Raw genomic sequence first — 19162 nt, 5'->3', positions numbered from 1 at the left:
AAAAATTAACTAAATTAATAAATTTATAATGCAGTTCCTCTTAGTTTCTTTAAACATTTGAGAAAATAAATGAAAAAAACTTACATATTACAATAAAACGTTTTTAAAATAATCAAAACGTTATATATATATATATATATATTAATTATTAATCAAATAAAAATAAATAATAATAATTTAATTAATTTGATTAAGATTTTAAATATATAAATTTGATACTTGAACTAATCAATATCAAATTTTAATCGGTTTGGTTTGGATTGCACTTGAAAAAAAATCAAACTAGTTTAATTAGTTTGATTTTGATACAAATTTTTGTAGATATTTATATTTCGTGGTGGAAGAAATTATGCACCTATAATTTTTTTTAGTAAATACCTATTTTTTGTGTGGTGATAGAATGCATGAACTTATTTTATGCATAAAAGGTTGAAAATAATATTTATTGATATTTCTTATATAAGTGATTAAGAAATTGATTAAAGACATGATTGAGAGTGGGTCTGGATACACGTTTGAAAATCACGTTAACGGAGAAGTAAAAAATTTTTGCTTCTTATTTTCACGTTTTTGATCTCGAACTCACGTGATTAAATATGTGGAAACGTATTTTCAAACACACTATGAATAAGTTTTTTAATGAAGTATTTATAGAAGTAAAAATAATTAGTAAAATGAAATTGTTTTTATTATTATTTAAACATAAGCTAAAGTATTTTAAATTTAAATTAACTTATATATAAAATAAAAAATATTTATAGAAGTTAATTTGGGAAATAAAAATTAATTTATGTATAAATAAATTTATTTTATAGAAATGTTGATTTCATTTTTTTTATATAATTATTTCTATAAAATTTTATTTAAACATATCCTAACTAAATAGAAAAAGAAGAAAACAACTTTTTAAATAAAACTACATTAATCCATTCATGTTTGCATCAAACTTGCATGCAGAAATAGACAGGTACACGAAGTGAAAAGTACTTGTTTACCTAAACTAGCTTTTTTTTTTTGGAGACAGTTTACTTCAACTGCTCTTTGTCTCAACAGGTATCGAAAAGCAATTCTAACATGGGATAAGAGGAGGTTGTTTGCGGACAATTTGGTTTGTTTTTGTTTTGTCACAGTGCTGTTCCAATTTTCGGTGTCGTCTCCCTTGGCCTCGTATACGGTAGACACGTCGGCATCACCCAACATGATTTCAATTTTGAACATTATTACATTTGACGGTCAATTCAATCAAGGAGTACTTAGTACCCGTGGCTAAGATTAATTAAATTGGTTATTCGCTTTCCTAATTAGCCGCAGTCGCAGTGGTCAATTTCTATTTATATACTGTAGCATGATAAAAAGAGAAAGCCTTGTTGGTTGTGACTTGTGCGTTAAGTCCCCAAAATAAAAATGAGGAAGGTGGTGGTGGTGATCGGAGCGGCGACGGCCTGCGCGGTGGCCGCGGTGGTGGTGCAGAGGTACGTCGCGAAATCTCGACGATGGGGAAGAGCAATGGAGATTGTGAAGGAGTTGGAGGAGAAGTGTGCGACTCCCACGTGGAAGCTCAACCTCGTTGCCGATGCCATGGTCGTTGAGATGCACGCTGGCCTTGCTTCCGAAGGTGGTAGCAAGCTCAAGATGCTCATCACTTTCGTTGATAATCTCCCCACCGGGTATCGCATTCTTCTCTTGATCCAATCTACCTTCCTTCCTTTGAGATCTTTTTCTCCTTATTAGATCAATCTAAATCCAATTCCATATCTGCATTTCTTCCTTTTTGAAAATAATTAAGTGTTGTTCAGATGCTAGATTTTTTCTTGTATGGATGATTACATGCTATAAGTAAATGCTGTATGCACTATAAGGTAGTGTTGTGTGGAGAGGTTTTGCATTGTCGTCTAATCACAAACTATGATATATTTTATGATTTTTATAATAATTATGGACGATGTCTATTTGTTTGACCGTGTAAATAGTACATAATACTGATAGAAAACTGGAAATAAAATTCTTTATGTTATTCCTGCTCGTTGATTATTGAAATCAATGAAATGCCGTGTTTATAAAAGGAAGTTGTAAGTAACTTGCATCGGTCAGCGGCTAATAGTTAATGATATGCCTGTGTTACTAAAATTGGTGGCTAGGAAGCTAAGACCGTACTGAATCTGTTTGGTTTCTATTATGTATTCCTCATCACCTTTTTAGGAACGAGGAAGGACTATATTATGCATTGGACCTTGGAGGGACTAATTTTCGCGTGTTACGTGTGCAATTGGGAGGCAAGGATGGTGGTATTATTAGTCAAGAATTTGCTGAGGTGTCAATTCCTCCTAATTTGATGGTTGGGACATCAGATGTAAGCTCCTTTTTACTCCCACTCAATTTGAAATTCCTTTTCTTTGCTTACAGTTGTTTTCTTTACTTTTTTTTTCTTTTCCTAACAAATGTTGATCTTTGTGCAAATCATATGAGAAACAAGACCAATCTAAAAAAATTGTGATTCAGGCACTCTTTGACTATATTGCAGCAGAGCTTGGAAAATTTGTTGCTCAAGAAAATCAACCTCCTGCTAGACAGAGAGAGCTAGGTTTTACCTTTTCCTTTCCTGTCATGCAAACGTCAATTGCTTCTGGGAATCTTATCAAGTGGACAAAAGGGTTCAGCATAGATGACGCAGTAAATCCTGTTTCCCGATTGCTTTGATGCTTTTTACATTCTTTCAGACTCAATATCTCCTCGTTAATATTGTTGAAACAAATCATTTTTGAAAATCATGGATTTAAACTGTAGAAACTATTTTTCTTTCACATTTGCATTTGTATTTATGTTTAGTTGTTGTTTAAATAGGTTGGTCAAGATATTGTGGCGGAATTAACAGAAGCTATTCAGAGACAAGGTCTTGATATGCATGTAACAGCTCTGGTAATTATAGTTTTGTACTCCTTTGTATAACATTAATTAAGTCACAAGGCTTTCAAATCTCTTGAGAGTTTTTATAGATCTCAAGCCAAATGTAGACTCTACTTATTCAGTATGTATTCTAGGTCAATGATACAGTTGGGACATTAGCAGGAGGTCGATATGAAAACAACAATGTCATTGCTGCTATTATTTTAGGCACTGGAACAAATGCAGCTTATGTGGAACGTGCTCAAGCAATACCAAAATGGCATGGTCCTTTGCCAAATTCTGGGGAAATGGTGAGCAGTTCCTGTCTTACTTTCCTTTGGTTGAATGTGTAGTCTTAACAATGGCTACATATTATTTGATATGAATGATGGATTAAGAATATTGAAGATATATGAGATGACTCTAGGTTATCAACATGGAGTGGGGAAACTTCCGTTCATCTCACCTTCCATTAACTGAGTATGATTATGCATTAGATGCTGAGAGTTTAAACCCCGGTGAACAGGTGAGCTTGTGTTAGTTCTATGTTCCATCTTTTCTTCCTTAATAGATGAGGTTACATAATTATTTTTTTTACCATAATTCAGATTTTTGAGAAGATAATTTCTGGCATGTACTTGGGAGACATTGTTCGTAGAGTACTATGCAAGATGGCTGAAGAAGCTTTCTTTTTTGGTGATGATGTTCCCCCAAAACTGAGAGTTCCGTTTATGCTAAGGTATAACGTTAGGTGTTTGATTAGCCACTTTGTCAATGTGATTTTTTTTTATTCATTATTATTTTTCTTTCGGTTGTCTCTCCTCCGTCCCCCTAAAACTTGTTTATGACAGTTGTTGGATTTGAAGAAAACTTATTTCATCGATTGCTAATAACTATGAACCATGGAGTATTATGTGCATAAAATATGTTGACCACGAATTGCATCCCCTTTATGCTCCTGTATAGATTTGATTCTATTGTCCAGAAAAAAAGGAAGAAGCAAAAAGACAATACGGAAGAGAGGGAACTTTTGTGCCTCATTATTTATTTGTATGAATTAGCTTCCATGGGGTAAACATTTATCCATTGAATCAAAGAAGTATGACCTCACTTAGAATGTAAACTGACTGCATATAGTTACTAACTAACTATATTGTGAGTGGTCGGTTTTCAATTGCATATTATTGAATATACAAAGAATTCTCTTGTGCTGTTCTACTGGGTATAGAATTATCCTTTTGGCTTTTGTCCATTCTTAAAGAAATACCGAATGTGGGTAGTACAGAGGAGAGAATTGTTAGGATATAAATAAGGTCTCATATCGATAAAATAAGAAAAGAAATAAAAGTTATAAAACACACATATACTCCAATGATTGAGACACCTTTTGTGAATGACCAAAAGCAAAATCGTGAGGACTTAGGCCTAAAACTGATAATATCTCACTATTATGGAGTACAAATACCGATAAAATAACCCTATCTTCTCCTGAATGAGAGGTTAGGTCCCTTATTTAAGAGGAGGATTGTTGGGATTCAGAGTTGTAGATTAACAAGTTATAATTAAAGTGATAAAAGGTTAGATTCCTTATTTAAGAGGAGGATTTAGAGTTGCAGGTTGGATTTGGTGACAACTAACAAGTTATAATTAAAGTAATAAGTGATAAAATGATATACAAAGACTCATTCCGCTAAATGAGAGGTTAGGTCCCTTGTTTGAGGGAAGGATAATTGAAATATAAATAAGGTCTCACATTGATAAAGAAAAAAAGAGAAGAAATAATAGTTTATAAAACTTACACATACTCCAATAATTGAGAGACTTTTTGGGAGATAACCAACTAGTTATAATGACCAATATTTCACCATTTTGAAGTTGTGTATAACCTTATAAAAATAACAACCTTATAAATATCCCCTTACTTCAAATAAATATCGACAAAATAATCCTAACAAGAATCACAGGAAATCATACAACTGATAAGGCAGTTATAGCCATAATTATGGAAAATTAAGGGAGAATTTTTAACATTGCTCCTCAAGCACTCCCACGTGGAGTAGGTTTCTTAGAGCATCTCCAAAGCAACCCCCATTGCAGATGCTCTTAGTTGTTGTTGACGAATCTTTAGTATGTCGTCAGACTTAAACAGTTCCTGCTTATATGCATTTCTTTGGGGTCTCTATGATCAGAGCAAAATGTAGAAAATAAGAGACGAGTAATACTAAAAATTGTGTGCACGTAGCAACTCACTGTGCTTTCATTGAATAAGAGATGACCTTTAAATAGCCATTGTACAACGTACCGAATTAACAAAACGATAACAAAATATCTTATCAAAACAGATCTTATCAAAAAACTATCTTATCTAAAATGAAACAAACAAAACAGATAAACTAACTCGAATATCTCTAAAATTTAAGATTATCCAACAAAACTCCCCCATAAGCTTAAGTTTCTCCTTCTTCTTTCATTCCGAGTAACTTTCTTAACTCCTGAAATGTTGTTGCAGCTACTTGCTTTTTACTTCCTACGTGTTCGAGCTCCACGCTTCCCTCTTTCACCTTCTCCCTGATGAAATGAAATCGGACGTCGATGTGCTTACTTCTTTCGTGATTGATTGGATTTTTGGCTAACTCGATTGCCGACCTGTTATCTACTCGGATCAACACTTTCTCAGCTTTCATAATCTCCAGTTTGCTTAGCAAGTTTCTAAGCCAAACTGCATGTTGGACACTCCAAGATGCTGCTACATACTCGGCTTCACACGTCTCACTCTTCTCAATTGATCCGATCTCCTCATCCATTGCTTTCTTCCATCTCTCATCAAGTACGGCCTCTTTAAATTTTATATCTTCTGTTCCTGTCAATAAACATACTACATGTAACTCGTCAGTGGAGTTGTAGATGTCTTGCAAGCTCCGAGTTCTAAGCTGCTCAGGTTCATCATCTTCCTTGGAATGCTCATTGGTCCTATCCGAGCTTCTCCCTATTATCTCCGAGCTCTCCCTCTCAGAGTTTGAGCTCCCTGAAGTCTTTTCAGAGTTACTCCAGCTCCACTCACTTTCCTCATCTACCTGGACATCTCGACTTATCAGAATTTTGCCTGTAACAGGGTTGTACAATTTGTAGGCTTTTGCCTTTTCATCATACCCGATCAAAATATACTTCTTGCTCATATCCTCAAGCTTCGTTCTGAGCTGAGCTGGAACATGACCGTAAGCAAGGCTTCCGAAGATCTTGAAGTGATGTATACTCGATTTTTGTCCACTCCATGCTTCTTGAGGTGTCACATCATCCAATTTTGAATGTGGGCACCTGTTCTGTATATATATAGCACACTGCACTGCCTCTGCCCAAAACTTCTCAGGCATATTCTTCCCTTTAAGCATAGCTCGAACCATATCAAGAATAGTCCGATTCTTTCTTTCAGCTAATCCATTTTGTTGTGGTGAATATGGAGCTGTGAAAAAACGTTTTATACCTTGCTCTTCACAGTATTCCATAAACTCTGCCGATGTGAATTCTCCACCTCTGTCCGACCTCAAAGCTTTAATTTGCTTGTTAGTCTCTTTCTCCACCATGACTTTAAACCTTTTAAAAGCTTCAAATGCCTTTGATTTTTCTTGCAAAAAATATACCCAGGTCTTTCAAGAGAAATCATCTATGAAAGAGATGAAATATTTCTTACCACTGAAGGATGCAGGAGAGATCGGTCCGCACAAGTCAGTGTGTATCAGGCCAAGTTGCTCCTTTACTTTGTACTCGGACGAGCTCGGAAAACTTGTTCTTGAATGCTTTCCGAGTACACACGCTTCACAAAACTTTTTGTCAAACTCAACACCATGTAGTCCGAGCACCAACTCCTTCCTTGATAGCTCGGTCAAGCCTCCAAAGTTTAAATGCCCAAAACGAAAATGCCACGTCATGGCTTCATCCTTCACGTCCAGCTTCAAGCACTTATTTTGAAGGATGTTCAGCTCCAATTTATACATCCGATTCTTTTTCATCTCTACTCGGGCTACTAAACGATCATGCTTGTCCTTCAAATAAAGTACTCGATCCTTCATCAGAATCGAGTTGCCTTTCTCCATCATCTGCCCCATGCTTAAGATGTTGCTCTTAAGTTCGGGAACGTAGTAGACATTCCTTATTTCTCCAACTCGTCTATCCTTCTGCATATGCTTGATGGTTCCATGCCCTTTTACTGCCACCTTGGAATCATCCCCAAATGACACGAATCCAGCCTTCACCTTGATGAGTTCGTTGAAGAAACTTTCTTCTCCACACATATGATTGCTCGCTCCAGTGTCCAAATACCAGATCGAGTTGTTTAAGCAACCCGAATCAAGCTCGGCCTCTGACTTCTCATCTGAGCTTGGAAGCTCAACTGCTGATCTCTCCACACAACTCAAGTTTAGCTCAACCTCGGAGGCACAACTCGAACGTAGCTTGGTCTCCGAGCTTTGCGTCATCATCAAAATTCCTGCTTCCTCGTCCTCTTCTTCTGTGAGAAGATTCTTCTCTTTGTTTTCACTTCGGCTTTTAGCTCGGCAATACTTTGCTATGTGACCGTATTTGCCACAGTTGTAGCAATTTGCCGATCTGCATTCCTTTGCGTAGTGGCCGTGTTTGCCACACTTATAACATTCCACCTCCGACCTTGGCTGACTTCCTTGGCTACGATCACCTCATCCTTGTCCACATTCCTTTGCGTAGTGGCCGTGTTTGCCACACTTATAACATTCCACCTCCGACCTTGGTTGACTTCCTTGGCTACGATCACCTCGTCCTTGTCAACCTTCATGATCATCTCGTCCTCTACCTCGTCCTTGACCACTTGATCTTCGACCTTGGGTGTTCCGAGTTCCATTCAAATCAAGTTGCGCCTGTGATGCTTGATCAAGAGTATCCTTCATCTTCCTCCTCCTTTGTTCGTGGGCTTCGAGTGACCCAGCGAGCTCTTCCACTGAGAGAAGTGACAAGTCCTTTGACTCCTCAATTACGCATGCAATGCTCTCGAAATTATCTGTTAATGATCTCAAGATTTTCTCCACAATTCTACTTGCTGGCATTGGCTCCCCATTCCTTCCGAGTTGATTAGCCAACTTCTCCACCCGAGTTATGTACTCGGATACTCGTTCCTTATCCTCCATCTTCAAACACTCAAACTCTCTTCGAAGAGTTTGAAGTCGAATATGTCTAACACGGTGGTTACCTCTGTGCGCAACCTCCAAGATCTTCCATGCTTCCTTTGAAGACGCAGCGTTTGCAATCTTCTCGAAACCTGATTCATCCACGGCATTGTACAGAAAATACAAAGCCGATTTGTCCTTTACTCGTGTCTTTTCCAATGTGGCAATCTGAGCCACAGATTGGTCTTCGTTCTCCTCGGGTTCTTGGAACCCCTTCTCCACTATGTCCCATAGACTTTGGGAACCCAACAAGGTCTTCATCTGTAAACACCAATTATCATAATTGGTTTTCTTTGACAGTTGTGGTACGGTCATTCCATTAACAACCTTCGCCATTACTCTCTCCTTTTTTTTTCAAAACACACACAGGCGCACACTGCTTTCCTCTCACACTCGGCACTCAGAGCATAAAGCTCTGATACCAATTTGTAGAAAATAAGAGACGAGTTGATGGAAACTTGCTTGGAGAATCCGGATTGATGTGAATCCTCTTCAAGTTCCTCCCTAGATCTTTGGCTCCTTAATTCTTCCTAGGCTTGGTTAAGGTCTCCAAGGGAGGAGGAGACCTTAGGACCACCACGGTTTGGTGGAGAACACTCCCAAGAGGCGCCACTCCTTGATGAAGAGATAAACCACTTCAATTCTCACCACACTCTTCTATGAAGGGATAAGAGAATTGGATGAATATCAAAGAGGTTTAGGGACTTTTAGGAGAGAGTAATCTGAACAATATTTTCAGAAATGAAATCTCAATACATCCAAAAGTGTTTTACAAAGAGGGAAAAACGAAAATATAGGAGTAGGAAGCTTGGAGAGTAAGCTAGTCTTAACTATGGTTCACTAGGAACCATGGTAAGGTCTAGCTAACCACCCATGGTCTAGAGGCTTAGAGAGCAAGCTCCTCACTTAGCTTGCTTGGTAAGCTAGCTAAGGAGAAGCTTGTGCTTCAAGCTTCCAAGCTTGAGAAGAACCAAGCTATTTGGCCAAGTGTGAACACAAATGTGAACACAAGTGTGAACACCTCTAGGTGGGCGGCTCTTTGGACTTAATTTACTTCAACCGGTTTTGAAATTGATAATTTGGTTTAGTTAGGTTCATCCAATGTGAATGGAACCTAGCTAAATCAAATCTATGAAAAATTAGGAGTAAAATGAGTCCAATATGTAAATTTTAGCCTAGGACCACCTTTTGGCTAAATTGCTAGTAACACTCTCTAGCTTGCTAATGGCACTCTCTAGCTTGCTAATGCCACTCCCAATCCTACTACTAGAAAACTAAGAAAAGAATGTATTTCTAGGTTAGGTTAAATGGAGTCAAAGTGCCCAAGTAACCTACCCTAGAAACAATATACAATAGCTACTAAAAAGGAAATAAAGTGCCTCACAAATACAAAGGCAAAAATACACCTATACAAGTATCTACTATATACAAGGTACAAGAAATCAAACTATACAATGTATGTACAATGGAAGCTCAAGAGACTAATAAGATGAATCATAATCAATGCTCATGAGGATCAAAGGTCTAAGAAGCACCTCCTCTATAGAAGTCTCCTCTAGCTTCCTAACCATGGACCTAGTTAAAGGCCCAATGGTCTTCATGGATGAGCCTCCTTGGATCAACCTTCACCTTTCTTGGTCTTACCTCTTCCAAATGGATCCTTGGGGATTAGATTTCCATCACGAGTAATACTAAAAATTGTGTGAACGTAGCAACTCACTGTACTTTCATTGAATAAGAGATGACCTTTAAATAGTCATTGTACAACGTACCGAATTAACAAAACGATAACAAAATATCTTATCAAAACAGATCTTATCAAAAAACTATCTTATCTAAAATAAAACAAACAAAACAGATAAACTAACTCGGATATCTCTAAAATTTAAGATTATCCAACACAAAATGCTTGGACATTCAAAGGAAATTGTCTACCATAAATTTGCTCCGGGAATGCATAGTTTTGTGCCTCCGTTTAGCTTTTACCAAATGGCCTATTTCGGGGTTCCTCCATGGGAGACATGAAGAATAATTCCATATGTTCTATACTAAGGTTTTTCTGTTGTTTAAGGAAGCTATCCTAACTTCCTTTAGCATTTCTTCTTATGTAATTTGTTATGACTACAAAGTCGCGTACCTTTTTGGTAATCAGTCTCAGTGGAACACATGAAATTGGTTAACCATTAGGAATTTATCAAACTTGTGGAGAGAAATATTTCTGGATTACTTATAAACTCAATCACTTTTTTTTGTATGTGTGTATTTTCCATCTGATATACTAATTTGAGAGTTATAATAGACTGTGTCACATAGTTTCATGGGTCTTGTGCATCATGCAGGATCATCACGTCTGCTACCATCGCTTTAGTTCACTCTGTTTTATTTATGAATATGGATATTCCATCCTTGAAACAGTGATAAATTAAAAAGTTTAATTTTCAAGCACTGTTAGATAGTGTACAAAATTTATATCATCAATCATTCAAAAATCATCCCATAATATGACTTTTAATGTAGTTATTTAAAAAATTAACAAACTTTATATGGTATTTTGGGATTGGATGACTCATGACAATGTAAAATGTCTTTACACCATTAGTACATTCTAATTTAATTCTAAATGAAATGAAATTAAGGGTGTGGTATATTTGACAAAAAAAAATGTTCAAAATCATGTTATACTAAAGGATTTGACTAATTTTATAATCCTTTAAATTCTCTCTACCAAAATTCGGTTTTATCATCAATGTTCCGTTCCATCTTCGATTTTGTCCCCTAACTTTTGTTTTCCTTTATTTAGTGTTGGTTTTATTTCATTCCTGACAAACATTAATATCATTTACTGGATCTGTTTACGCATTCTACATGCCAAGTTTCTACAGCAAATGCAATGGGTGATGTTGTGCTTTATCTTTTTTTTTTTTTGGCCAGAAAGATCATGTACCCTGCTAGATTCCTATTTAAATTCCCTTAACCTGAATTAGTATATTGCAAATCAGAAATATAGAATCTGGGGCAAACTCCACTAGCAATACCAAAGACAAATTTGTTGTACTGCAATTTAACATCAGAGGATGCCTAAAGTTTCACCCCTGTTAAAATTATGATTTTATCACATTTTCCCAAAATTATTTTAATAATTTTTTACCATCAACACCTCAGATTTGGTAAAAAAATGTTACGTTTCTGGGCTTGTAAACTAAATCATTATTACAAGATGCTTATGCTTGAGCATCTCGCCTTTTCTTTTATTGGTTTAATTCTTGATATGAGATTCTCACTGTACTTGTCCTTTTTGTTAAGTGGCCATGAGACAAGATAGAAGAGGGTAAAATTTGAGAGCATTCACTGGTTGGTCCATCAGAGATACTAAATATTTTAATATTGCTTACACTAGGTCATGATTCAATAAGAATCCTAAATCCCAAAATTACTGCGCTGCTTATAATTACTGGCATTGTCTACAAGTTTTTGTACCATGACCATCAGCATCGGATGTGCAGGACGCCGGACATGTCTGCAATGCATCATGACTCATCTGCTGATCTCAATGTGGTAGGAAGCAAACTGAAGAACATTTTCGAGGTATATAAAATCCTCTATTCTGTTTGGATTAAGATTTTCCAACAAGGCCTTTTACAGCATGTGTACATTGACGTTAGAAAGCTTATATACTAATAATAGTGTCCAAATTTTCAATATTTTAATTCTATCTAAACATATGATTCAAGTTGAGACTCTCAAATTTTAAAGGTTGCAACATGATTAAAACTTTAATCAACTTATCTTTGTCCTTTCTGTTTTTTAATATTAGATATCTGATACCTCCCTACAAGTGAGGAAGGTGGTTGTGGAGATTTGCAACATTGTTGCCACCCGTGGTGCTCGTCTTTCTGCTGCTGGCATCTTGGGTATCTTGAAGAAGCTGGGAAAAGATACCATGAGTGATGGTGAGGGTCAGAAGAGTGTGATAGCCATGGATGGTGGATTGTATGAGCATTACACCGAGTATAGCAAATGCCTAGAGAACACCCTTAAAGAATTGGTTGGTGAAGATGTCTCAGAAAGTATTATCATTGAGCATTCCAATGATGGTTCAGGCATTGGTGCTGCTCTTCTTGCTGCCTCTCACTCCCAAGTTGATGGTTAACAATAATGATCATGATATTGGGGTTTGTATCAATTATTTTTGTGGTCCATTTATGACCCCAGCAGTCTTGGGAGTTGGGAGGGTTGACTTGTACACAGCTTTTAAGCCAATCTTTGCAACATTTACTCAACACCATTTCTTTAAGTTGATGTATTTAATTCTTTCAGGAGAACTCTGCATTTTGCCGTGTTAGCCTTAACATCATATTTCACATCACCTGGCTCTATACTTTGTTAGGATAAGGATAGGATACCTTTTATGCCAAAATTATTGGCTTTGTTGGCCATAGGTCTGTAGGAGTTGTTGGATCAAATGTGCAAGGAAGCAGCCATGTGACACTCTTGCCTTTTGAGGTAAATTTGATGGCCAATTTCACCTTCAGTTGCCATATGCAATTTGGCAATCTATTCTCTCTAGCCTGTCTATTCCTCCTTTTTATTTGGCTTTTCAAGGACTTTAATCTGCATCATATCAACAAGTAATCAGTAAATACATTCTTTTTTATTAAAAATCATAATGTAGTGTATTGAAAATCATGATAATATTTTTTCATAAATTTCACTTTTGATTCTTTAATCTAAAACATCAAGAACATAACAGCATTTGTGCTAGTATTTTCTTATTTTAATCAAGGTTAAAAGGTTATTTTTAATTCATGAAATAATAATTAAAATGAAACCTTTTTCCCCCTAAGGTATACATATGTTCATTTTTTCTTTTTTATTTCCATTAATGTATTAATTTGTTTTTGTATAATAAAGTATTTTTAAAAAAAAATTTAAACAGGAAAAAACACCAAAAATTATTCTTCTTTGAGCTGTTATGATCCGAATTCAAAGTTATTTTTTTTTTTAAATTATAAAGGGGAAATATAACATTTTTAGGTCAAATTTTCGAGTTACCACACTATTACTAATAAATATTCCCATATTTTGTTGATGAATTATCTTTTATGAAAGTACTTGATTAATTATTTTTATTTAAATTTCTTCTCGCAGATATTTTTTTTTCCATGTATAAGACTCAAATCTGACAATTATACAGATAAAAATAAACTTTGAAATAATTGTTTAAGTATGATTAAGAGATTATTGTTATTTTGTTATTGTTACAAATAATATATTATCTTTTGAAAATATTTATATATATATATATATATATATATATTTTAAATTTGAGACCCATTAGTTTATTTATTTTTATTTTTATTTTTACTTTATGGCTTGAATTCCTAGCTTATTTAAATATTCCGACTCAACACTTATTAAAAACTTCATTGTCAAATAATTCCTTTAAATATATTTTCAATCTAAATGATACTTTTAAAAAAATATATGTCATGACTAAAAAAATACCTATATTAAATAATAAATAGCAAGTTAATTTTAGACTTTATATTTAGAAAATGAATTCAGCCTATTCAAGTTAAAGCTCGCACGCCCTTACCAGTTTCCATGTCCAGACAAAATTAATATATTGTATTAGGAAATGTAGAGAGAAACAGAAAAAAGTGAAAGTCCCAGAACATGTCAGAGTTACAGATCGGACAAAAATCATGGGATCTGTGGTTTTTTAATTGCTGAGTAAGGATCATGCAAATCCTCTCAGTTGTAAAAGTTTTAGTAAAAAGAAAGAAATTCAGAAAAGTCACCGTGGCAATCCCATCCATCGATTCAATATCTTGCCACATAAATAAAGGTGACCAACTTAATTAAATTTTGATTAAGCCCTTAATAAGTGTTCATGTCCAATCTGAAGTCTCATCCGGTCTAACTAACTTAACCGGCACTTTTCTAAACAGCTATGGGAATACTAATTAACATCATTGACAAAAGGTAACTAAACTTTGGCTGTGTTTGTGCCAACAAGGAAGGAACTTGAGTGTGCTAGTGCCCCTCTTTTTATTCCAACTTTGAACTTTGACTCCAACCAAAGATGCAAAAGTTATGATGTTGAGGGCATGTTATGTTATGTTAGTAAGTAGAGTGCCATCAAGGCAAAGTCATTGTAGCTTAGCTTACTGTGTCAAAGGCATGAGGAATATATATGTATTTATGAGAGGTCAGCGCTGCAATACAAGGCTTTGCTTTACTTTCTATGCCAAGCAACCTAACTTTGTTGTTTCAGGTTGCGTGCGCCATGCTCTAATTCCTCTCTTCTTTTGGTAATGTTAGGCCAAAGAGAATCTCACTAGTTTCATCGATCACTGCCACTTCTGAAAATGCCCCTCTTCACTTCTCCTTAAAAAGAGGAAAGACACCAAGCGTGTGAATAAAAAAGCAAAGCTAGTCAAGTCAACAATTCCATCCATCTCTACCTTTTGCTTTGCCTTTGAATGTGTTATTCTCTTTTCTCTTGGTGGGGTGTCTCTTGTGCAGTGGTCATATTTGTCTTGGATTTGGTCTTTTATTACGTGGCATAGTTATCATAGATTCTTGTGTCAGGTTCTTCTTCAGATATCAAAAGGTTCAACTTCAACTACTCGTTTTGTTTCAACTTTCAAAACAGAAGCAGAAGCTTGGTTGTAAGAAAGGAGCATAATTGCAAGCAAGATGTGGCAAAGAAACCATAAGTCTTCAGAGGAGAGGAAGTTGGAGCTTAGGCTAGGTCCACCTGGTGAAGAGTCTCCCAATGAAAGCATCAAAAAATGCAACAGGGAAAGAAATGAATCATCACTCACTCTTGGTTACTTCTCAACTCAAAAAATTTCCTCTTCTGACAAGCCAGGTCCAGGTGGGGCTATGTTGCCCTCTGCATGGCCTTCCACATCCTACCACCAACACCAGCCTAAAGCCAAAGCTTCATTTCTTCAGCTCCAATCATGCCCCAAAAACATGATAGTGATGGGAAAGGATGTGCCACAACTCTGTTGTGTGGAGAACAAGACATTCTCACCCTCTTCTGCAAATACAGCTGTGTCCAAAAGGTACTCTTTCTTTTCTATCTTGTATCTATACATTTATTCAGTTTTTTTAAGAGTACAATCATTCCTAAAGTCATCTTTGATGTTGTTGTGGTTCATGCAAAGATGTGTTTCTAAAATAATGTCATACACCACTTTTCAGTGAAGAATTGTTTACGAAGCTCTTCATTTTATTGTTAATTGCGGCATGGTTTTTTTTGTATATTTTCTTAACCATAGCATGTCATTTATTATTTGGCTTCATTATCTAATCTTGAAATTTGACATTGGCATGGCCATGGCATGTGATAATTTCACCCTGCCTCTATTTTCTTCCCTCTCTTTCCTCTTCTTCCACTTTCTTCTTTGGTCCCTCATGGTTACGTTGGATACAAACAAATTCTCACCTCATTTTACGAAATGAGGAGAAACATTGATGTATAAAACATACAAAATCTCCATTAGAATGAAATATTTTAAATGATGACAAAAATAAATTTACTAGAATTTAATGTGAAAGTGGACAATATCTTGTTAATCTAAATACGTTCATAAATCTTTAGTGCATAACAAGATATCAAATTCCTATGATAAAAATATATCTCTTCAAAAACAAATAAAAAATAACCCATCTTGTTAAAGGGTATTTTTGTGGTGGTTTTGAATAGAATAATGAGAAGTGCTAAATATGAGAAATTGAATGATAACTCAGTTGTACGCTTGTGATGATGCTGATATGCTTTTGTCTTCATCTTAGTGTAGTGCTTACTGTTTTCACTGTTCATTTTCATGCCTAACTTTTTTGTATATGGACCCACCAAAAACAGAACGGCTTCTGGTCCAGTAGTGGGTTGGCCTCCAATTCGTTCCTTCAGGAAGAACATTGCAAGTGGAAGCACTTCTAAGCTGCCTTCTGGGTCCCACCAACATCAACATGTTGTTAAGGACAAGGTTGCTGGCAAGAACTCTGGTAAAGGCTTGTTTGTGAAGATCAATATGGACGGTGTTCCCATTGGAAGAAAAGTGGACATCAATGCTTATGACAGCTATGAAAAACTTTCCTCTGCTGTTGATGAGCTCTTTAGAGGCCTCCTAGTAGGTAATATTATTCTTGCCGTTTTGGTCCTATAATTGTGTCCGTGTGCTCAATTTAATCACACTTGTTTATTCATATGTTACATTTGTTTGAAATTGGAGATCTGTTTCTTTGGGAATGAAAACTAGTCATTATGTTTTTGTTAGCTACATCTTTTGACCAACTAGTAGTCATGTTATTAAATTTAAGGCAAAATGTGTTCTTGTGTTGGATATGATAATTCAACATTAATCTCTCGAGAGAAGAGCTAATTTGAATAAACTCCTCATATGTAAGTCAAAATTACCTTATGTAATATCAACTTTTTCACAAACTTTCTCATTTAATTTTTTCACAAACACCTATAAAGTTACAAGGGATTTTTTGCAAGTTAAGGAATCAAATACCTATCTCCATCAAAAAGCTCTCAAGCTAGATGCTAATCTAAACTAAGCCTAAATCTCAATCTTGATTACTGCAATTGAATAGTCACTAGCTTATACTAATAGTCAATCTTTTTTCACCTAACAAATTTTTTAAAGTAAAATACTGATCTTTTATACCAATTAGCTTTCATATTTTTTCATTCTTTTGTGACAATGGAACTTGATGCAGAGTTAAATTTATCTCACGTTGGCTCTTCTAGCTGCTATTCTGGTCAAAGAGATTCCTGTGCTGGTGGAAATCAAAACAAGGAAGAGGAAAAGAAAGCCAATACGGGTTTATTGGTTGGAAGTGGGGAATATACTCTTGTTTATGAGGATAATGAAGGAGACAGGATGCTTGTAGGAGATGTACCGTGGCAGTAAGCACCTTATCAATGTGGATCTAATGCATTTTTATCTTATTCAATTCAATATTTTTTTCCATGTCTATAGTTTGGAGCCAAGGTATATACACTTATATATATATATATATATATATATATATATATATATATATATATATATATATATATATATATATATATATATATATTCAGCCTTTTTGCTATGCATAAATGCCTAGCACTACATTACCATGCAGATTAATGTCTGTTTCTTACATGAAAACTGTAAATAACTCTTTCAATTCTAATTGGAGTCTAGTAACAACGGTATGTAAGTACCTATGGTACTTTATCCAAGTATTGTGTTTTTTTTTCCTAGATAAAACTTACATGAAATTACCATAAGTGTTGGTATTATTTTTCAATTAAAATTAGAGTTTCATCCTATATTCATAATATAGGATTTTATTAAATGTTTATGTATGTTACTTAATTAAAACTTCAATTTTAATTAGAGAATAATAATAATAATAATAATATTATAAGTATTGTATCTAAGTTTTTTCCTTTTGGTTTCCTGTGTTATTGTTTTAATTTTGTGTTTATAATTTAGTTATTGCTAGAAATGTGCGATTATAGCATCTATGGTTGCTACTATTATATGATTCCATATTAATGTGTTTTCTTGGCAGCATGTTTGTGTCGACAGTGAAGAGGTTGAGGGTGTTGAAGAGATCTGATCTTCCTGCTTTTACCCGTGAGTTGGAGTCTTAAACTTAATTTAATAGAATTTATGTTTTGTTTTGGTTGTGATGAATGATTGAAGAAACGTTCTTGTTCTCAGATAGTAGTAAGCAAAACTAGCTACACCACTTGACTTGACAATAAGGAGAAGTGAAAGATGAGGTTGTTTGAGGTCTTCTTCCATGACGAAAGTTGAAGAGTGTTTTTATTTGACATTTTGGTTTCGATCAAGCAATGAAATGTTCAGTTTATAAGTAATGTTTGTATGAGGTTGTTGTTTTTAGTGAAGTTTCCAATTGTTTCTCTCTTAAAAAATAGGGTAAGAAAAACTTGATAGATGTGTCCACTCATGATTTTCTCATTAACATTTTGCGTTTTGATTAACCTGTTTTTTTTTGTTGAATTTATTGTTTTTAGTTTATATTATATCCTATTGTTATTAATCACTCATGTGTTGTTTATTCGAAGATTAGGTAACTATCCTAGATTATAGATTATAAATAAAATATGACACTTCTAAATATTTTTATAAATTTATAAAATAAATATTATTTGTTTATTTTTAAATGAACGTTAGATACTTAAAAATAACAAAACTATATATATTTTAAAGTGATGAAAGTTAAAAAAATTTATATAAACTCAATTGTTTATATTTTACAAACCAAAATTAATTATTTCAAATTTTAGAGAAATAAAAATAAATAAATTTAAAATATATTTAACTAAAGTAATTTTAATAAAAGTAATTTTGTTTTTAATATACTAATAAAACATCAATATAAAAATAAATAAATTTAAAATATATTTAACTAAAGTAATTCCAAACTTTCAAATAATATTTTTCACGAGTCTCACTAACTTGTATTAATTTTATCATTTTATTTCTTTAATTTGACAAAGTTGTCTAAACAGTAGAAAATATTTATTAATGATGTAAACCTTTCCCCCTCTTTCTTTTCTTCTTAAAACCTAGGTACCTAAATGCTAAATATTGTCCTTTGGAGCATTTTAAGTTGAAACCTCAAGTACTTGTTTATCACAATATACAGTGCCTTCAACAGAGTGGACCAGGAACTAATTAAGGCTACTGCATTTGGTCCTCTAGTCTAGTCTATTTGTTTAGTTTGAAAAAGAAGCAACAAACACCATACTATTCATCTTTTATTTTCCCCTTCAAGCCTGTATAGAAACAAGCTTAAAGACTTTAAATTTAAACTATCAATATATTATTTACTCAGTAGTAACTAGTTATCTAAATAAAACATATTTTATTTTCAAAATTTAAATATTATTCTTTTGTCTTACTTTTATATTAACTTTAATATTTTTTTTAACTTATTATCTCTTTTATCATTTTTATATTTATTTCAATTTTTAAAAAATACTATTAATAATTGAAAATAATTTTAAATTATTTATCATAAATATAAAATATAATTTATAT

At 34.2% G+C, this 19162-nt stretch overlaps 2 protein-coding genes across 3 annotated transcripts; both read left to right on the top strand.

Annotated features, from left to right (window-relative positions):
* The first annotated feature begins 1076 nt into the window (after positions 1-1076).
* LOC109809282 (hexokinase-1) lies at positions 1077-12641 on the top strand. The gene is made up of 9 exons (XM_083074751.1): positions 1077-1667; positions 2200-2350; positions 2500-2670; positions 2842-2916; positions 3039-3194; positions 3311-3409; positions 3492-3622; positions 11579-11660; positions 11890-12641. Exons 1-9 carry the CDS (start codon positions 1405-1407, stop codon positions 12223-12225), a joined length of 1464 nt encoding a protein of 487 aa, XP_082930877.1. The 5' UTR covers positions 1077-1404; the 3' UTR covers positions 12226-12641.
* Positions 12642-14153: 1512 nt separating this feature from the next.
* Positions 14154-18118, top strand: LOC109809283 (auxin-responsive protein IAA18). 2 transcript variants are annotated; one of them, XM_083074750.1, is made up of 6 exons: positions 14154-14286; positions 14400-15151; positions 15955-16226; positions 16818-17007; positions 17664-17728; positions 17816-18118. In XM_083074750.1, exons 2-6 carry the CDS (start codon positions 14778-14780, stop codon positions 17833-17835), a joined length of 921 nt encoding a protein of 306 aa, XP_082930876.1. In that variant the 5' UTR covers positions 14154-14286; positions 14400-14777; the 3' UTR covers positions 17836-18118. The 2 variants fall into 2 exon arrangements, with proteins under 2 accessions (XP_082930876.1, XP_020228128.2); XM_020372539.3 differs by having other exon boundaries at positions 14206-14583; positions 14670-15151.
* Positions 18119-19162: the final 1044 nt, after the last annotated feature.

Source organism: Cajanus cajan, chromosome 5 (assembly GCF_000230855.2).
Source record: "Cajanus cajan strain Asha chromosome 5, NIPB_CcT2T_4, whole genome shotgun sequence".
Taxonomy (NCBI): Eukaryota; Viridiplantae; Streptophyta; class Magnoliopsida; order Fabales; family Fabaceae; genus Cajanus; species Cajanus cajan.
Note: the sequence above shows the minus strand (reverse complement) of the source record. Positions and strands in the feature narration are given on the sequence as shown.

Coding starts and splice junctions, on each gene's coding strand:
- LOC109809283 (XM_083074750.1), top strand. CDS start 14,778: ATGTGGCAAAGAAACCATAAGTCTTCAGAGGAGAGGAAGTTGGAGCTT. Junction 16,227..16,817: donor CTTTAGAGGCCTCCTAGTAG/GTAATATTATTC, acceptor AACTTGATGCAG/AGTTAAATTTATCTCACGTT. Junction 17,008..17,663: donor GTAGGAGATGTACCGTGGCA/GTAAGCACCTTA, acceptor TTTTCTTGGCAG/CATGTTTGTGTCGACAGTGA.
- LOC109809282 (XM_083074751.1), top strand. CDS start 1,405: ATGAGGAAGGTGGTGGTGGTGATCGGAGCGGCGACGGCCTGCGCGGTG. Junction 2,671..2,841: donor GGTTCAGCATAGATGACGCA/GTAAATCCTGTT, acceptor TTGTTTAAATAG/GTTGGTCAAGATATTGTGGC. Junction 3,623..11,578: donor AGAGTTCCGTTTATGCTAAG/GTATAACGTTAG, acceptor TCGGATGTGCAG/GACGCCGGACATGTCTGCAA.